This window comes from Calliphora vicina, chromosome 4 (genome assembly GCF_958450345.1).
Source record: "Calliphora vicina chromosome 4, idCalVici1.1, whole genome shotgun sequence".
Classification (NCBI taxonomy): domain Eukaryota; kingdom Metazoa; phylum Arthropoda; class Insecta; order Diptera; family Calliphoridae; genus Calliphora; species Calliphora vicina.
The window spans coordinates 97425184-97445796 of record NC_088783.1 but is presented as its reverse complement, the minus strand read 5'-3'; the positions used below and the strand labels follow the sequence as shown (position 1 = coordinate 97445796).

The window sequence follows — 20613 nt, the reverse complement described above, 5'->3', positions numbered from 1 at the left end:
ATGGAATAAGAGGAAGCAAACTAAAGTGGTTTAAAAATTATCTAGAAAATAGATATTACTGCGTTAAAATCAATAACAACTTCAGCAATAAAATATCATACGATTGCGGCGTACCACAAGGATCAAAACTTGGTCCAATTCTTTATATAATATATGCAAATGACTTAATGAATTGTCTAAAAGGTACAACATTTGCGTATGCTGATGACACGGCAATAGTAGTCGCTGATAATAGCATTGAAAAGGCAACAGAAACAATGCAAAAACAATTAGATACTGCAACGAAATGGTGCCACGACAGCGGTCTAATCATTAATGCTAGTAAAACTAAAATCATGCATATTAAACCTCCTCATCTTGCCAACTCAAATATTAAACTAAAATTCCATAATACGGAATGTCTACACAAAAATGCTTTGAATAACCCAAAAATTAACGACACATGTTCAACCATAATAGAAATGGTCAACTCATATAAGTATCTGGGAGTATATGTTGACAGCAAATTTAAATGGAAGACCCACATCGAGAATCTGCAAAAGAAACTTCGAAAAGCGTCATATATGTTATACCACTTAAGTAACTGCTGCACTTATAGTGTACTGCGTCAGGCGTACTTTTCATTAGCAGAATCCTATATCAGACATGGAATAGCAGCATGGGGAAATGTTAAATACAACAGCACATTACAAAAAACACAAGATACTTTACTTAAACTTTTATGGAAAAAACATCAATATCACATCAACAGCACAGATAACGATAACACAACAAATCACAACTCTCGTATGAAAAAAAGTCCTAGCAATACTGCAAAAGAACTACAAATCCTTAATGTCAAAAATATTTATAATATAACAATAATAAAAGAATTTGATAAAACCAGTTTTTTAAAGCCAATTGATCATGCTCACAACACTAGACAGAGATCCATCGGAAGATTCAAAGTCGACCGTTTTTATAATGAATATGGCAGAAACACACTTCCAGTAACATTGCCAACAATCCTCAACAAAATACCAATCGAAATTTTAAATAATACAAATAATAAGAAAAGAAATGAACTTATAAAAAAATACTTCATCAGTTTGCAATGATAGGTAACCTGAACTATGTGTAGTAAATAATCTGAACATAAAATCGTATAAATTTTTTAAACTTATTTTCCTGCAGACAAGCTGAATAGCTTTGCGGGGTATAATAATTTTTAATAAAAATATACAACGAGAAATAAAATGAATAATATACATACAATAAAATTGTATAACAAAAACACCAATTACACCTGATGCAAGATCTCCTTTCAACTACATAAATATGGAAATACAACACTGCTTGGATGATGGAGGCCGAATGCAGATACATACATATATATCTTTTGTTACACAATATTTTACTATATTTTGTTATATATTGTATTTTGTTATATATTATATTGTAACTTCAAACAATTTTTCTTAAATAAAAAAAGATATGAATTCAAAAAAAAAAAAAAAATTCTATAGGTTATATTGCCTAAAAATATAGTATAAATTTAACTAAGAGCAAGGGTAGAAGGCATTTACAAAGTTATTTAGTAAATATGCCTAAAATGTTTGTTGATTTCCTTGTTCGAAAAATCAACAAAAATTTTTGTTAAATCTTATAAACTTTTCAAAATTACAAATGATAGCAAAGCTAATTTATACTTTTATTTTTGGTAAATTATCTATGTAATAAAATACCTGTTTAGTTAAATTAACTATTTTTTCTATGCTATTACTACTAATGACAATGAAATTGATTTTTTATTTAATTTATCTTTATTTATTGATAAAATGAAAACTTAATGGAGTAATGTTTTACAAATAAAATTGATTTTGGAAACAATTAATATCTAACCTTATGAATGTAAATGTTACTATGTGGAATGTCTGTCCATCTTTATCTTTTGATCTGTTCCAATACTAGTCAGATTTAAAGGTTTTGTTTTATTAATAATAAACTTAAGAACCAATAGTATCACTATTTTTGATTGAAACCTGCAATCTGAGATAGAGATGGACATTCCACATACTAACATTCAAATTCTTATTATTCTTAGGGCCATTATTACAACTTGCCTTTATAGTTAAAGTTAACTTTAAGGGTACCTTTTTATATTGCTTAAAGTTACCTTTAACTATAAAGGCAGAACAGTTAAATAAAATATTGAAACATTTCAATACCGGAACTTCTGGGAGATAGCTTTCCATGTAGGTAGATTTGTCGGGAGTTGAGCTTGTTGTGGGCATGCTTGATTTTTTGAGTTTTGAAAATAATCTCTTTCATTGTCCGAAGACGATGTCTGTGGTGGTATTGTGGAATTTTGATTTCTTTTGTGGACTTGTTTCACCAAAAGTTTCGTAGGATCTCGCGTTTGTAAATTTATTTGAGTTTATGATTATATTGCTAAAAATATAATTTATTTACATTTTCATATTTTTAAAGTTAATTTAATATATCGTTCGATTAATCGAATAATTTCTTACGAATAATTATTCGAACAATTTAAAAATGGCCATTTTCGAATAACGAATAATTCGAACAATTTTATGTAGAATAATCGAATAAAACGAATAAATGTTCATATATATTTAAATTTATTAAATTGCTTAAAATTTTTCATAATTTCAAATTTAAATAAGTAATAATGACTTACAAAAATTGTATTGTTTCTGAAATTCGACAAATAACTAAAGACAAAGGGACTTTCGATCACTATAGATGAGTGTTCCGATAGCTCCTTCTATAAATATATAAATATTACTGCAAGAAGTTACAATTCTAAAAACAAATCTTTAAAAATTTTTAACTTAGGTCTCGAACCAATGAAAATAAAAGGTACGGAATAAAATATTTGTTATTTAGCGGGCGAAATATTAGAAGAATCGCAATTAATAATCAAAATATTAACTTCGATTAAGGTCGAGTTGAATGTGATGGAGGATGTGATTTTGAAACGGTCGTCGAAAGTGATATTGAGTATGACATTTATAATGATTACATTGAAATAGATGAAGGCCATGATATTAAAATATATGTTTGTATATAAGTGATGTTATTAACCGCGTACGTAAGTGTTGTAAAATATTTAATAAATCGAATGATATACACAAATATTGCAAACTAAAGTTTTATTGCAAGAAAAGCGTGGAGTTCGTCTTTATTCGTCTACATGATTTTGAACATCGTTGAACATGTTTGTCTAAAATGGTAATAAACTTTTTGCGTATTTGTAAATGCGCCAATCATGCACTGCTTGACTTCAAATTAGCCGCGTTCACTGACAATGATATCTAACATTGGACAGATTCCCTTTATTGTGTAATTCCCCAAGACCACTTTATTAAGCAAAGATTCGGCAACGTTGATAGAGCTTGATGTATAATACAATTTGTTATAAATAATTTAGAAATAGTGAATAATTAATTTACTAAAGAATTAGTTATTTAATTTAAAACCCGAATTAATGAACGACATAAAAAAGTTCTTAATACGTTTATATTGTATTTGAATTCAGAATCATGTCCTACTAGCTCAAATTTTTTAAAGCATAGATCCAAAACGGAAACTAATGGGTTTGCTAGTCAATTGCTTTGCAGATTGTTCGGGAGTTAATCTGATCAGAATATTTCTGTTGAAAATTTAATGATGGACTTTGTTTTCGAAGGTTTTTTAACATTATCAATATTTGAGTTGTTAACTTTAACTTTACCGTTATTTTTGTTTTTCTTATTCATTCTTTACTTTTTTAAAAAAATTTAAATTATTCGAATAATTCGATTAATTTTAAACTTGTGATCGAATTATTCGAACAAGTTAAAATCTCTTATTCGAATTATTCGTTTTATTCGAACAAGAGAAAAATCGAATAATTCGAATACCCTAATACATACCCTTTTGCACCAAAAATATTTGCAATTGACAATTAAATAAACAAAAAAACTTCGTACAAATAAATTCGAAGATGTTACTAATTCCAATAGTTATATTAACATAGTTTTTAGGTAAAGTGTATTGTTTGCATTACCTATTGGCATAGATAATAAAACTTAGTTTTTCATTTTCATATAAAAATAAATTAACTATGCAAGCTTAGTTAATATAGCCTCGATTATTTTTATATTTATATATATTTTGCAAGGTGGGCGGCAATGTTTAATTTAACTTTTCTTAAAATGTCTATATACATAACTGCTTTGTTTTTCTTTAAATAACTATTTAACGTACTCTGTTAGGACCTAAATTATATTCCTAATTTTAACATCTTTGGGTGTTTTTCGGAGTAGTTATTTAGATTCTAACGAGTAAACCGCTAACGGTTTTAAAAACATTGTCGTCCCCAATTTGTACAAAGAAAACTCACTCGTTTTTGTGAGCCCGAAATAAGTGCACAACGATTTCCTCTTACGGTGTATATTTAAGGTAATTTATTAATAAATAAAATTCAGAATTATTTCTCTGGATTTATAATTGAAAATAAACGTCTTTTACTTTGTTTCTTTTTATTCTATCTACCTCTTCATACAAACAAAGGCTATGACTAGTCCACTCATAAAATTTCATCAGATCGGCATAGTTTGGCAATATATTATATTTCAAATCACACAAAACAAAAAATAAGGGACTCTTCCAACTATTTCTGTTACGCTCCATTTCTCAAATTATGAAAACCAAATAAATAATAGTATAAAAAAGTATAATTAATTTGATGTAAAAAATGTACTCTTTCTAAAAATTCAATCGCGACCCGGAGGCAGTAAAACATAAAATAAAGCAATAACATTTTAGATACATACATATTAGCTACACCATTTGGCACATTTTTATCGCTGAGCCTTTCAAAAATTTTAGAAAAAACAAATTTTACCCACCCTACTGTATACTTGGCATGTCTGTCGTGTGCACCCTGTAGATGTTGGAGAAGAGGTTGGCAACGCGGAAAATGATGACAGATGTCAAAGAGGTTTTGACAGATACAAAAAAGGAAACAGACTAGAAAGGAGTGAAATAAAAACAAACAAAATACAGGCGCCAGGCAAAGTAGATTGCTGACAATCTATTTTGCCTGGAACAAAGAATATGACACCGAGGTGATGAGCTGGTGTGTGACCTGAAGATCGATCTCTTTGGTTGTGAATTGGATTGGTAAGTGGTTAAGTGGCGCATCGAAAAACAAAAAAAAAATATATAAAACAAATTGAATGCGTAAGACCGGTGGAAACCATACTGGCACTATTGAAAAAACAGAACGTTGATCTCCCTATAGACCAATGGAAGGCGGTAGCCTCTATGGTGTGTAAGGAGAACAGCGGGAGGGATTTCCGGTTCGCAGTGGATCGTAAATCCCTCGAGATTTTGGACAAGGTGAAAGGGGTTGTCAATTTTGGTTTTGGCACTGTCAGGTTTCGGTACTCGAAACATGACACTACCAAAGAGGCTGCTAGTGGTGCAGATAAACCTGCATCATTGTGAAGCGGCCTCAACAGAATTGGCAAACTTTCTCACCAAATCCCAGACCGACGTGGCCCTGATCCAAGAATCTTGGATCAATCAAAATAAGGTTTGCGGGTTAGGGATAGCGGGATACACGTTATTTATCCCGTCCACTGAGGACAAGGTAAGAACGTGTATCCTGGCAAGGAGAGAACTCAAACTAATAATTTCTCATTCCTTTAGGTGCGGTGAGATCACTGTCGTAAATAGGGAAGCCAGGGGTGAGCGGACGCTGACATTGGCTTCGGTGTATATGCCGTATGATGAAGCAGATCCACCAGGCAAATAGGTGTTGGAGCTAACGACGTATACAAAAAGGAGAGGTGCTATCCTGGTTATGGGATGTGATGCAAATGCTCATCACAGCCAATGGGGCAGTGCTGATATTAATAAAAGAGGTGAGTGCGTCTATGATTTCATAACTGTCAACAATCTAGTTATCAGTAACAAGGGCAATATGCCCACGTTTAGGAACAAGGATAGGCAGGCGGTTATAGATATGACTTCGACAAACCAAAATGATAATTTCGTTAGAGATTGGAGGGTATCCACGGACTGTTCCTTTTCGGATCATAGTAGGATTACCTTCACCTTGAATTTCAACTCGTCTGTAAGGGTGCCATTTAGGGATCCTAGGCGGACAAACTGGGGAACGTTTTATGAAAAGGTTCGTAATGGGTTGGAACAGTCTACTTTATGTGAACTGATACCATCCAATTTGGAAAATACGGTGAACAAGCGGATTTCATGGAGGAATTATTGTGAATCCGTTGATAGCGTCAATGAGCTGTGAAGGTTTCGGAGAATTTTATCCAAAGACCCAAAGGTCATAGGGTATATTCAAAGAGCTGACAACTCATGGACGGAATCTAGCTCGGAAACACTCTCCCTGCTTATGGAAACACACTTTCCTGGTTGTGAAGGTACAGGCACTAGGGTTGACTGAGGGTACTAGTCATGACTCTAGACAAATTGAGGGAATAGTCACTAGGGAAAAACTAGCCTGGGCGGTGAAAACTTTCGACCCGTACAAATCACCTGGTCCGGATGGAGTATTTCCGGCGATGCTATGCAATATCCCGGATACGGCACTATTCCTTTTGGCTGATATCTTCAAGGCCTGTCTCAGTAGGAAGTATCTGCCGTGCGGGTGGAGGGAGGTCAAGGTTGTCTTCATACCTAAGGCCGGTAAGGCCAGCCACTCGAAACCAAAGGATTTTAGACCTATTAGCCTATCGTCTTTTTTTCTGAAGACATTAGAACGACTGATAGATCTACATCTAAGGAGCAATATAGATACTCATCTCATTAGCAACGCTCAACATGCCTACCTCAAGGGTAAGTCTGTTGAGAGTGCGCTTCATGAAGTGGTCGGTTGTATAAAGCACAGTCTGAAGCATAGGGAATATACTTTAGCTGCGTTTCTTGATATAGAAGGCGCCTTTAACAACATTAGGATAGAGCCAATTAGGAACTCGTTAGTAGAACTTGGGGTTAACGACTTCCTAGTGAGTTGGATAATCTTAATGCTGGAAAGCAGGATTATCAACTCAACCATAGGGGACGATGTGATCAGAAGACGGGTTACCAGAGGTACACCACAAGGTGGAGTTCTTTCTCCTCTTCTGTGGTTACTGGCGGTTAATCATATTCTCAGGACCTTCGAATCTAAGGGTAGGAAGATAGTCGCCTATGCGGATGTAGTGGTGATCCTGATTAAGGGAAAATTTCTCTCAACTATCAGTGACATCATGCAGGAGTCGCTTGGCGATCTCTCGTCCTGGGCAAAGACTAACGGCCTGGGTGTAAACCCATCAAAGACAGAATTGGTGTTATTTACTAGGAAGTATAAGGTAGAGAACTTCAACTTGCCGAAATTAGTCGGTCTTGAGCTGAGTTTATCAGGGGGAGCCAAGTATTTAGGAACCTTCCTTGACAATAAATTGTTATGAAAATAAATACGCAATGCCTACTATACATGCAGGAACTCAATTGGCAAGGACTGGGGCTTGCGACCTAGTATGGTTAATTGGATCTACACTTCTGTTGTTAGACCTATTATTACTTATGGTTGCACAGTGTGGTGGGAGGCAATGAGGAAACGTAGCTACAGGGCTATACTCAACAAGGCTCAAAGGTGTGCATGTCTGGGCATCACAGGTGCCTTTGGTAGCACCCCGAAGGCGGCGTTGGATATAATCCTAAACCTACTACCCATTGAGAAATATGTTGAGAATGTGGCAGCAAGGAACTTACTCAGACTATCAGAGCCTTCTTTGGTGAAACCCTTGCGGATAGGGCACACTATGATACTGTATGAGGCAGGTCTTATTGGTCAGGACATTATTCCATCTGGAATCTTTGACTATAAGGTCGCGACCTTTAGCTTCGGTGCAACACCCCCAGTAGAGTTCCCCACTAGGGATGAGTGGGTTAGATCCGATCAACTGTTTGATGGGTGCGCAGTTTTCACTGACGGTTCCAAAATGGATTCTGGCACAGGGGCCGGGGTTTATTTGGTCGACCAAGACATCAAGCGCTCATATAGACTCGCTAACGAGTGTAGCGTCTTCCAGGCAGAGATCTTCGCGATCTGGAAAGCCACAGAGTTGATAAAGGCACACGTCAATAGAGGGGCTGTTTTTTTGAAATCGGAACACAAACGAAGAAATAGGATCATTTTAAAAATTGACCATACCCGAAGTGTCCTACTTTGGCGACCCCTGGTCCAGCGTTTGCCGGGCGCATGAAGTCCAGATTCAAAACTTAAACTCGACAACACTTCCCCTTTGCGCATGTGCAATTTCATTCAAATCGGACTAAGGGTTTAGAAGTTACAGAATTATTTCCCTTTTTTTCTTTCTCATACCACTGTGCGTCATGACCAGTTTTTTTCAAACTTTTTTGTTGAAGAAATTAAAGACTTTTAGATGGCTAAAATGTACTATAAAGTTAAGATCTATTGTTGCATTTTTATGTGTTATTTTGTATTTTTTGAAAGCAATTCGTAATAAGTAGTACAAAAAATTCGTCCATAAAATTTGCGATGTGTAGACGTCAATTGTCATATGTAGCAATCCTTTGCGCAATGATTGATCTACTGATTGCTTGAGCAATTTCTTCTTTCTATAATTTGGTTTGATTAATACATACACATTTAATTTATTTAAGTACCAAAAGTAAAAAAACAATGAAATTAATGGAAAAATTCAGCATAAAATATAAGCAAAATAGAACTTCTCGCGTTGAAAGTGTTGTATTAATGACGAACTTTTACTCTACCTAACCTAGCGTTTACACATGCAAGTAACAGTTCGAAAAACACAATACATTCACACTTTTGCACTAACACAAGCACACATGCAGCCACTTACAGCTCACTGCCTAGTGAATTTCGATGGACAGTGATTTTTTGACACTTACTGCAATAAAGTGTCAAAAACACAAACAGAGTTGCCTAACTAAAAAAATTTAAAAAAAATTACTGGATTGTGGTAAAATAATTATTATATTTTTAACTTATTTTATGTATATTTGTAAAAAAAATTGTTTTTTCTCTTCAAATATGAATAAAGAACGCTATTAAATTAATTTAAGAGCACTAATCTCATTAAAGTAATAATAATAATTATTTATAACAATTATTTCCCTACAAATATATGTATGTGGTATCCTAGGCAACTCTTAATAATAATGTGTTTACGTTTTGACGACATTTTTAAAATGAACTTTTACTTGCATGTGTAAACGCTCAAGCAACTTGTAGACATTTCGATGTATTTTCGACATTTTCGATAATAATACGTATTCTCAACTTTCCTCAATCTACTTGCATGTGTAAACGCACCGTAAAGCAATTCTGACAACTTTTTTTTGAGCTTATCAATAAAAATTGCTACGTAGAGATGTAGGGTAGCAATAATTGCTCAAGAAATCATTGTGCAATGGATTGCAACATATGGCTACTGTTATCTACACATCGCAAATTTTATGGACGCAATCAAGGGAAATTTATATACCAGGGGCCTATTTCACTAAACTACAATTCTACAAGTTACAATTACAAGTCTAATTCTTACAAGTACTGATGAATTGTGTTTCATTAAAAATTTCACATCACTTGTAAACTACAATTTCTACAATTACAAGTTCTTGTACATATATATTGTGATATTAATTTTACAATTCTTATTTATTATTACTCAAAATGCTAAAATATCATATAAAAAAGCAATGGCCCATAATCATAGTCAAACACTAAAGTCGGTTCTTTTTAAAAACAACTTTAAAATAAAAACCTGCTTTTTTTTAATTTGCAACCATAGTCAAAATTAAAGTATGTTTTAAATTGAACCGACTTTAACTGGGTGCCACCTCAAATGTAGAAAATGTTTTCATACAATATACAACGAAATACAGACAAGTGGCACCGCTGAACAGCTGACATAGAAAATTAAAACAAAAACCAAAAAAGGTAAACAATAAAAGTAACCGGGACAACTAAAGAAAAAAAGTTTTTTGTGGTGGAAAAATGGAAAAGATAAGATTAGTATCATATTTAGAATATTTTGGTACTAATTTTATTGATAACTGTTCAATAATTGCAAAATCTCTACCAATATCTTGTAACTTAAACATTTTTTACTTTGTTACGAACTTTTTTTACTTGGTGAAGAACAGCTGATGCTGTTGTTAAACGAGTTAATAACAGCTTCAGCTAGTTTTATATTTAAAGTCGACTTCAGCGTCAGAAGTATACTTTAACTTGTCTATGATAGACCTAAAGTACACTCTAGTGTAAAGTCGAGCTTAATTCTCTTAAAGTATTCTTTATTTCTGACTATGATTATGGGCCCATGTTTTTATTTTAAAATTGATTTTAAAAAGAACCGACTTTAGTGTTTGACTATGATTATGGGCCATGGTTTCTAAATTTATTGATGCGCCTTTTGTAATGTTTAGCAATAAAAATGAAATTTATCAAGGCGATAATAGTTAGAATAATGTTGTAAGAATTTTGTGTAGAAAAAAACTTTATTTTATAAACATTTATTTATTATTTACATATATTAGCGTACACTAGAAAATATGCAAGTGCAATATTTTTTTAACAATCTAAAAAGTCGACTTTTATCGACTATTCGACTTTTATCGACTATTTTCGACATTTATCGACTATTTTCGACTATTCGACTTTTATCGAGATAACATAATCGATTGTTCGACTTTTTCCCACCAAAAAGTCGATTTCGACTTTTTTCAGGAAATAGTCGATTATTCGTACAATCGACTTATAGAACCCTAGCCACCACCTTGAAAGAATTCGCCTTGGACTGTCAACTCTGCAAACCCTGCTGTTACAACAACAACAACGTCAGTTATGACAAATCTGTATATACATTAGGGTTCTCTAATTGAAACAAAAAGTCGACTTTTCGACACTTAGACTCTTTTCGTTTGTTAAAAAGTCGACTTTCGAGTTTTGGTAATTTATGAAAAGTCGACTTTTCGAACTTTCGACTTTTTTGTTAAATCGACTTTTTTCGACTATTTTCAACTTTTCGACTATTTTCGACTTTTTGCAACATTTTACAATTTCTTGTAAAAAATACATGGTTTCTATATTTATTGATGCGCGTTTTGTAATGTTAACATTAAAAATAAAGTGTATCAAGGCAGTAATAGGTAGATTTCAATTTATAAAATAGTAAACAAATTTATATTAAATAATTTACTAATTTGGCATGTTTATTATCAAACACATACCTAAAAGTTTCTACATTTATTTATTATTTATTGTAGCATACACTAGAAAAAATACAAGTGTACAAAATTGCAATAGTTTTAGTACAATGTTGCAATTAAATTTTTTTTCACAATCTAAAAAGTCGACTTTTATCGACTATTCGACTTTTATCAACTATTTTCGACTTTTATCGACTATTCGACTTTTATCGACATTTATCGACTTTTATCGACTTAATCGATTGTTCGACTTTTTTCCGACCAAAAAGTCGATTTCGACTTTTTTCAGCAAAAACTCGTTTGTTCGATTTATCAACTTATAGAACCCTAATATAAGGAAAAAAGTCGAACAATCGATTATGTTATCTCAAAAGTCGAAAAAAGTCGAATAGTCGATTAAGTCGAAAATAGTCGATAAAAGTCGAAAAAAGTCGAATAGTCGATAAGAGTCGACTTTTTAGATTGTTAAAAAAAATATTTATTGCAACATTATACTAAAACTATTGCAATTTGGTACACTTGCATTTTTTGTAGTGTATGCTAATATAAATAATAAATAAATGTTTATAAATTAAAGCTTTTTTCTACACAACATTCTTCTAACTCTTATCGCCTTGATAAATTTCATTTTTATTGCTAAACATTACGAAAGGCGCATCAATAAATGTAGAAACTATGTATTTTTTACAAGAAATGGTAAAAAGTTGAAAAAAGTCGAAAATAGTCGGAAAGTCGAAAATAGTCTAAAAAAGTCGAAAAAGTCGATTTAACTAAAAAGTCGAAAGTTCGAAAAGTCGACTTTTTAAAAAACGGAAAAAGTCGAAAGGTCGAAAAGTCGACTTTTTGTTTCAGCTATAGAACCCTAGTTTCTACATTTATTGATGCGCCTTTTGTAATGTTTAGCAATAAAAAATTAAATTTATCAAGGCGATAATAGTTAGAATAATGTTGTGTAGAAAAAGCTTTAATTTATAAACATTTATTTATTATTTATATTAGCATACACTACAAAAAATGCAAGTGCAATATTTTTTTAAAATAATCTAAAAAGTCGACTTTTACCGACTATTCGACTTTTATCGACTATTTTCGACTTTTATCGACTTTATCGAACATAATCGATTTTTCGACTTTTTTGTTCGAAAAAAGTCGAATAGTCGATAAAAGTCGAAAGTAGTGGAATAGTCGATAAAAGTCGAAAATAGTCGAATAGTCGATAAAAGTCGACATTTTAGATTGTTCAAAAAATATTTAATTTCAACATTAAACTAAAACTATTGCAATTTGGTACACTTTTTGTAGTGTATGCTAATATAAATAATAAATAAATGTTTATAAAATAAAGCTTTTTTCTACACAAAATTCTTCCAACATTCTTCTAACTATTATCGCCTTGATAAATTTTGTTTTTATTGCTAAACATTACAAAAGGCGCATCAATAAATGTAGAAACTATATATTTTTTACAAGAAATGGTAAAAAGTTGAAAAAGTCGAAAATAGTCGGAAAGTCGAAAATAGTCGGAAAGTCGATTTAACTAAAAAGTCGAAAAGTCGACCTTTTAAAAAACAAAAAAAGTCGAAAACTGGAAAAGTCGACTTTTTAAAAAACGGAAAAAGTTGAAAAGTCTAAAAGTCGACTTTTTGTTTCAGCTATAGAACCCTAAACCCTACATGGCTTGTTCTGACAAACAATAACGAATAACTTTAAACACAAACGAGAGGGATAAAATGGAAAAATCTGAGACAAAAGTTTGTTTGTAAAAGAATATATGTATTTGAAAGTTTTTATATATATTTTTTTGTAATAATTTCAGTTAGATGTTCTAGAAGATCCATGGGATGACACATTGTTAATAAAGGCTTACGACAATTCCATAAAACTTGCGCGCGAGGAATTGGCTCGTCGTATGGCAACTTCTACTAGCAAAGATGTCAGTCATTGCTCAAACGAGAGTAACAATTTAAAATCTGTTGATATCGCAAATATTAACAGAAAGGATGAATATAAAGTCGGTGATTATGTGCGTGCTACTTACGATGATGGGATTGATTACGAAGCCAAAATTGTTTCGATAGATCGCATCTCTGGAACATGCCTTCTAAAGTATATCGGCTATGAAAATGAACAAACAACTGCATTAGACAACCTAATTGCATCATGGGGGAAAAAGTCTCGTAGACTTCAATTTGCAAAAGCTAAATTAGACAATACTGATCACATAATTAACATGGATAATACGGGAAGCAAAACTTCCAAAAGAAATAAATCATCTAATCTAAAAACAATTCCACCACCACCTCCAATGCCTCCTATGCTATCAACAACCCAGAACTGCGAGGATTCGGAGCATCTTTCAGCGATGCTGATGTCATGGTATATGAGTGGTTATTATACCGGCGTATATCAAGGTATGCAAATGGCAAAATCGAGCTCCAAAAACAAGAAACTGTAGATTGTACAAAAATTTTTAAATAATGGATTAATAAATATACTTTTCTAGTTTGCACGATAATATTAAAATTGTGCGAATTTCGGTTGCACTCATTGTTTTCTTTATTTGTATTCAGAGCTGTAAATTTATCATTAATTTTTGAATTAATTCGCGAATCATTCACACAAAAAAAATAATTGAATGAAATTTGAGTCAATTCAAATGAATTGCAATTCGTTTCCAATTCAAATGAATTTATAGAATTCGTTTCTAATTCAAATGAATTTGTCAAAGTGAATTGCAATTCATTTGAATTGAAATTATTTTGAATTAATTCAAATGAATTAGAAAAAAGAATTAGCAATGAATTAGAAAAAAAAATTAGCAATTCATTTCCAACTCATTTGAATTGATTGAAATTTTAATTGATTTTGTAAGAGAATCTACATTAACATCTTTTTTCTAATTCATTTGAATTAATTCAAATGAATTGGAAACGATTTGCAACTCATTTTTACAAATTCATTTGAATTGAAAATAAATTGAAATTCATTTCTGCCTAATTTGTATTAATTGATTCAAATTTCATTCAACTAATTTTGTAAATGTAAAATGAATTAATTCAAAATTTAGCTAATTCTTAATGAATTAAAAAAGTATGATTCATTTACAGCTCTGGTATTCATAAATATTTACATTATACAATTGGAAATAAATTTTCTTAATTGTTTAAAAAATATGAATTTTACGAAACAAAAAAAAAATAATTTGTATTTGAACGCAAATATTTGATTTCATGCTGCATGTATACGTTTTGGGAAATGATAATTTTCAGTACTGACGTGTGAAAATATTTATATGAATATAATTTAAAAAAAAAACAATTCAAAAAATTAAAAAAACAACTTTGAAAAAAAAAATAAATTTTGTTTACCTAAAAATATTTAAAATTTTTATTTTGAAGTATAATTTGGTGAAGGGTATATAAGATTCGGCACAGCCGAATACAGCTCTCTTGTTTTTTTTTAATTTTTAATAAAAATTGAGCATCCATATACATTAGAGTGGGTCAATTTTTTTCTCGACAAAGCGGTTATTAAAATCGTAATCTACGATGAATTCTAAGAAGTTTTGCCGAAGAAACCATGGGTCTAAAATCAAAATGGAGCTTCCCATTTTTAACGCGAAAATTGTCCTTTCGTATTTTATATTTTTGTTTAAATATGCTAACATTTTATTGAGCATTTTAAGAAATTTGACTATGTTTGGTCTTTTTTAAAAGGAAAGAAAGGCAAAAAAGATGAATCTTTGCAAATGCGGAAGATTAGCAATAAACTTCACCCGAGGATGGTTACAAAATCTCATATTGTGGTTGTGCGAGAACCTAAAACAGATCTTTTGGGTCATAGTGGGGAAATGAAAAATAAAAAAGATGCAAATAAATTTGTAAGTTCTAAACCGATAATCCGATTTTAATAAAATTGCTCACGGCTATAGAGGAGTTGTTACTGAGCTTATGCTTTAAATTCAGACTTTCAACATTAAGGTGGGGCGGAGCCTCAAAGCCCCAAATTGGGGTGTCTCGGGTATATTAAAAATGATGCCAAATTTTTGTTCTCTATCCGATTTGAAAGATTTGTACATATGTAGAATCTACAAGACTAGAGTTACAAAACATGCTACTATAACTAAGAGCTAGTTTCTTACTTGTCAGTTAAACTCAGCTTAACACGCTGTTATATTAAACCTGAAGCATATTTTGCCGGGATTTAACCAATGATTGTGTTTCTCACTAAAGCTAGGTACTCTGTTCATATTTGCGAAAAATCATGGTTTTTTCATGCGAAAAATTGTATATGATGTTTGACAGCTAGCTGTTGCTTTTAATTTCGTGCGAAAGAAATGCTGCGTATGTTATTTCGTGTGGAAAAATAAGGTTGCCAGATGTATTTCACATGTTTTCCACAATAAAAACAGAGTACAACTTTTGCGAAATTTTTTCGCATATATTTCATTCCAAATATTTTATATGTAGTTTGACAGCATTTCGCACGAAATTTTGAACAGAGTACCTAGCTTAATAGATTAATTTTGTTAGCATTGCCATACTTTTGAGTCAAATCACATGTTTATTCCTCAAATTTGTTTATATAAATATGGCAACACTTTAAATTTTATAAGAAAAAGCAACCGCGTACATAATTTTTTTTTGTAAATTTTTACTTTGTAAAAGAAAAAGTAACATTAAAGTATATAAAATGTATACTAAAAATTATATTTATGTTAATAAAGCAAATCAAAACAAAGAGCTGCTGTGCTGAATTGTTTATTTTATTATTTATCTGTTTGTGCTTTAGCATTTTATACTTAGGTTTAACTCATCAATGATGCTCAGTTAAACCTAGATTATATAGTAACAAAACAATAAGTGAGAAACACAATTTTTAGTTTAATCTAGGTTTAAGCGATGAATGTAGATTATCTTTATCCCAGAAACTAGCTCTAAATTTTATATTTTATAGTTTACGAGATATTCACCATTGAAATTTAAAATTTTATATTTTTTACCTACCTTGGTCTGTATTTTTGCAAATAGCGGATCCAAATCTCTCCCGATTTTTTCAAATATATATTTTTTAATTAACAACTAACTTATTAGTATTACAAGGAAAGAATTATTTCAAAGCCGATACCAAGTCAAAAGTTATGTACACTTAAATTAAAAAAAAATTAAAAAGAAATTTTTTTCGGATTTTTAAAAAATCCCAAAAATGGTATTTTTTAGATTTTTGACTCCGTTGACGGTACCGAGATGCGGGCTTTAAATTGCCTTTGCAAAATATTTAAGAACATATTGGGGCTTACAAAAGAGGATTTAATTTTTTGAAAGCAGCTATGCGATAGGAGAAAATTTGGCGTAAATTTTAAATTTAGATAAAAAATAGGTCTACTTCGGAAGGCTCTTGACCACGCACTTATACAAATATTGAAATTATTTTTCTTCTATAGTACTTCCCAAAATCTTACCGTTGAGAAAAATATAAACGCATTATTTATTTTGTTTTTATTTTCTATATAATCGCGAAAAAAGAATTTACAATATTTTTATTTTTTTTTTTTAATTTAAGTGCACATAACTTTTGACTTGGTATCGATTTTGAAGTAATTCTTTCCTTATAATACTAATAAATTTATTGTTAATTAAAGGATATAATTTCAAAAAATCCGGAGAGATTTGGATCCGTAAAACATAAAATTTTAATTTTCAATGGTGAATATCTCGTAAACTATTAAAGATAAAATAATGTTATTTCAAATCGGATAGAGAACAAAAATGTTGCATCATTTTTAATTTGTAATATACCCGAGACACCCCAATTTGGGTTCTTGAGACTCCGCCCCACCTTAGTGTTGAAAGTCCAAATGCAAAACATAGGCCTAAAAACACCTCCTCTATAGTCGTGGGAAATTTTATTAAAATCGGATTATCGGTTTAGAACTTACAAATTTATTTGCACCTTTTTTTATTTTTCATTTCCACCACTGTGACCCAAAATATCGGTTTTAGGTTCTCGCACAACCACAATATGAGATTTTTTAACCATCATCGGGTGTTGTTTATTGATAATCTCCTCCATTTGCAAACATAGTCAAGTTTCTTAAAAGGCTTAATAAAATGTTAGCATATTTAAACAAAAATATAAAATAAGAAAGGAACATTTTCGCGTTAAAAATGGGAAGCTCCATTTTGATTTTAGACCCATGGTTTCTTCGGCAAACATTCTTAGAATTCATCGTAGATTACGATTTTGATAACCGCTTGTTGCATTTTTTTGGCTCCATACAAATTGACCCACTCTAATATACATACATAGAAATATTTTTTTGTTAATTTGAAATTATCCCCTTCCACTGTTATGATTATAAGGTGGCTGAGTAAAACAACTTAGTATATTTCTAAGCCAAGAGTAATATTTATTTAAATAATAAAATGAATAATAAATAAAATAATAATATAAAAAATAGTTACGCATTTACAATTATGTTGACTATACGCTCTGTTCAATAACTTCAAAGCTGTTACTAGTTAGTAACAATTGTTACTGGAAAAGCGTTCATTAACTCAAAAAACTGAGAAAAAATCAAAAGCGTATATATTTTAGAGAGTGTTCTCTCGTTGCAAACTATTACAAGTTCTATTTTGAACTCGTAATAGTTAGCAGCTTATGTTTTGTGTTATTGTTTATTTACAATTTTATTTTTGTGGTGAAAAAATGTCAAAAACAGTAATTTTCAATAAATTTGAAAAAAAATTGAGTATTTATACATTTTAAAAGGAATAAAATTAGAAAATTGTGTGCATAAAACAATTGTTACTGGAAAAGGGTTCATTTACTTTTTACCAGAGACATAACTGTTATAAGAAATATCTAAAAAAATTTAGCCATAACTGTTATATTGTAGAAATAAATTTTTGGTTTTTATGCCCTTCACCATGAGTGGCAAGGGTATATATAAGTTTGTCATTCCGTTTGTAATTTCCACATTTTTCATTTGCGACCCCATAAAGTGGATCTGGATCGTTATAGATAGCGGAATCGATGTAGCCATGTCCGTCTGTGTGTTGAAATCAACTTTCCAAAGCCCCCAAATAACATACATACATTATTCATATATCAATATCTCCGGAATTCTTCCGGCTCGGTTGCTATTTAAAATCGAGAAAATCGGTCTACAAATGGCTGAGATATAAGGAAAAAACCAGGACAACCTCGATTTTTTACCTATTTTTGACCTATATCTGGATTACTAAGACATTAATATAGACAATATGGATATCTAATGATAGATATTTCAGAGACCTTTGCATCGACGTATATAAGACCATAGTAAGTTGGACCTGGGCTGAGATATAACCAAAAAAACCAAAACACAATGTAATTTGTTATTGTTTTCAATGACGTCATGCAAATATATGTATAATAACAAACAAATCTTTATTTGTACCCAGCGGGAAAAAATGATAGGACTTCAATTTGTAGGCCTTCTAAAGGGCATACTTACACATTCTAAAAGATCCGATACTCATTCCACCCTGCCTGCTCTTAGAAGGTGTTCAAGAAGCCCTATGAATCCCCTTCTAATAACAAGTGAGCTTGTTGGCTGCCAACAGCCCATCATAAGTAGGCCTTCTCTCAGCCCTCTAACAGCAGCGAGTATGCAAGGCCTTGGCTCGCAATGACACGCCGTGTAAAATTGAAATGATTTTGCAATGCGGCAAAATGATTTTGCAAGTCCTTGTGTCTGCAAAATGAGGCATTTAGGAAGGCCTCTTTACTGCATCTTTTTCCCGCTGGGTATGTATGAATGTATTTATGTATGTGTTTTTTTGTCAATCTTCAGCAATGCGAATTTATATACCAGGTGGTGTCGATTCTACAACAAGTACAATATTTACAAAAACCACTTGCAATTTGTTTTTGTTTATGTGGTTTAAGCTGTCAAAGTTTGCCTGTTGTTTTTGTTACTTTTACGTTTGTTGTAGCATTCGCCGCAACCATCACAGGATAATTGACAGCACAAACATCCAAACAACACTAATCAGCTGTGCTACCAACACCACCTGGCATGTCGAATTTACTGTACAGGTGGCGTTGATATTACAACAAGTACAACATTGCAATAACAACCAAAGTAAATTAATAAAGTAGCGACAGTACTACAACAAATACAACATTTACAAAAACCACAAGCAATTTTGTTTTTGGTTTAAGGTCTGAGCTGTCAAAGTTGCCTGTTGTTGGTTTTGCTTTTGGGCTTGTTGTATTTTTCGCCACAACAACCACAAGTGAATTGACAGTTCAGACCAAAGTAAAAAAAATTGTCAGCTGTTCTACTGAGTCTACTTTATTAATTTACTTTGATAACAACATTGTTTTATTGTTGCTTGGGGGACAAAAGTGTCAAAAAAACAAAACAAAAATTTGTGAAAAAAAAACAAAAATAAAATCAATTTAATAAAAAATAAAATAAAAATGTAATAAAATCAATAAAAATAACGTTAATTTTACATAAACGCTAAATTTATTTGCGAGGACATCGATCAACAATGGCGTGGTCCAGAAAAAACATCCAAAGATAATAAAGGAAATGAAAAAACTGATAAAATAAGGGTGCCTCCTGGAAGCTCCTGTAATAATGGCACAGTTTGCGGTGAAAATGGTAGCGCTAATGCTCCAAATGTATGCACGTGGCAAATGGTTGTGATTGATCGAATGAACTTCGGAGCTACCCGTTTTGTTGTACTTTTAAGAGATCTTATAAACTTTCTTTGGAGCTAAAAAGGTAAACAAAACAAGTTTTGACATAAAATAAATTCGTTTTGTAAACAATTTTTGACAAGTTTGCCCCCAAGGCGAACAAAAAAAGTAGATCAGCTGTGCTGTTAACGCCACCCAAAGTAAATTAATAAAGTAGACTCAGTAGAACAGCTGACTATTTTTTTTACTTTGGTCTGAACTGTCAATTCACTTGTGGTTGTTGTGGCGAAAAATACAACAAGCCCAAAAGCAAAAACAACAACAGGCAACTTTGACAGCTCAGACCTTAAACCAAAAATAAAATTGCTTGTGGTTTTTGTAAATGTTGTATTTGTTGTAGTACTGTCGCTACTTTATTAATTTACTTTCGCTCAGACCTTAAACCAAAAATAAAATTGCTTGTGGTTTTTGTAAATGTTGTATTTGTTGTAGTACTGTCGCTACTTTATTAATTTACTTTGACGCCACCTGTACAGTAAATTCGCCTTGCCACCTGGTATATAAATTCGCCTTGAGAGAGAGCTTTTATAATGTGTTCTCAAAAGAGCAACTCTCTCACGCGTACACAGAACCAGTGTTGCAATATATTTTTTGAAG

The 20613-nt window shown here is 31.7% G+C and overlaps 1 protein-coding gene across 1 annotated transcript; it reads left to right on the top strand.

Moving 5' to 3' along the window:
* The first annotated feature begins 12918 nt into the window (after positions 1-12918).
* Positions 12919-13785, top strand: Smn (survival motor neuron). Its single transcript, XM_065507685.1, has 2 exons — positions 12919-13013; positions 13079-13785. Exons 1-2 carry the CDS (start codon positions 12993-12995, stop codon positions 13715-13717), a joined length of 660 nt encoding a protein of 219 aa, XP_065363757.1. The 5' UTR covers positions 12919-12992; the 3' UTR covers positions 13718-13785.
* Positions 13786-20613: the final 6828 nt, after the last annotated feature.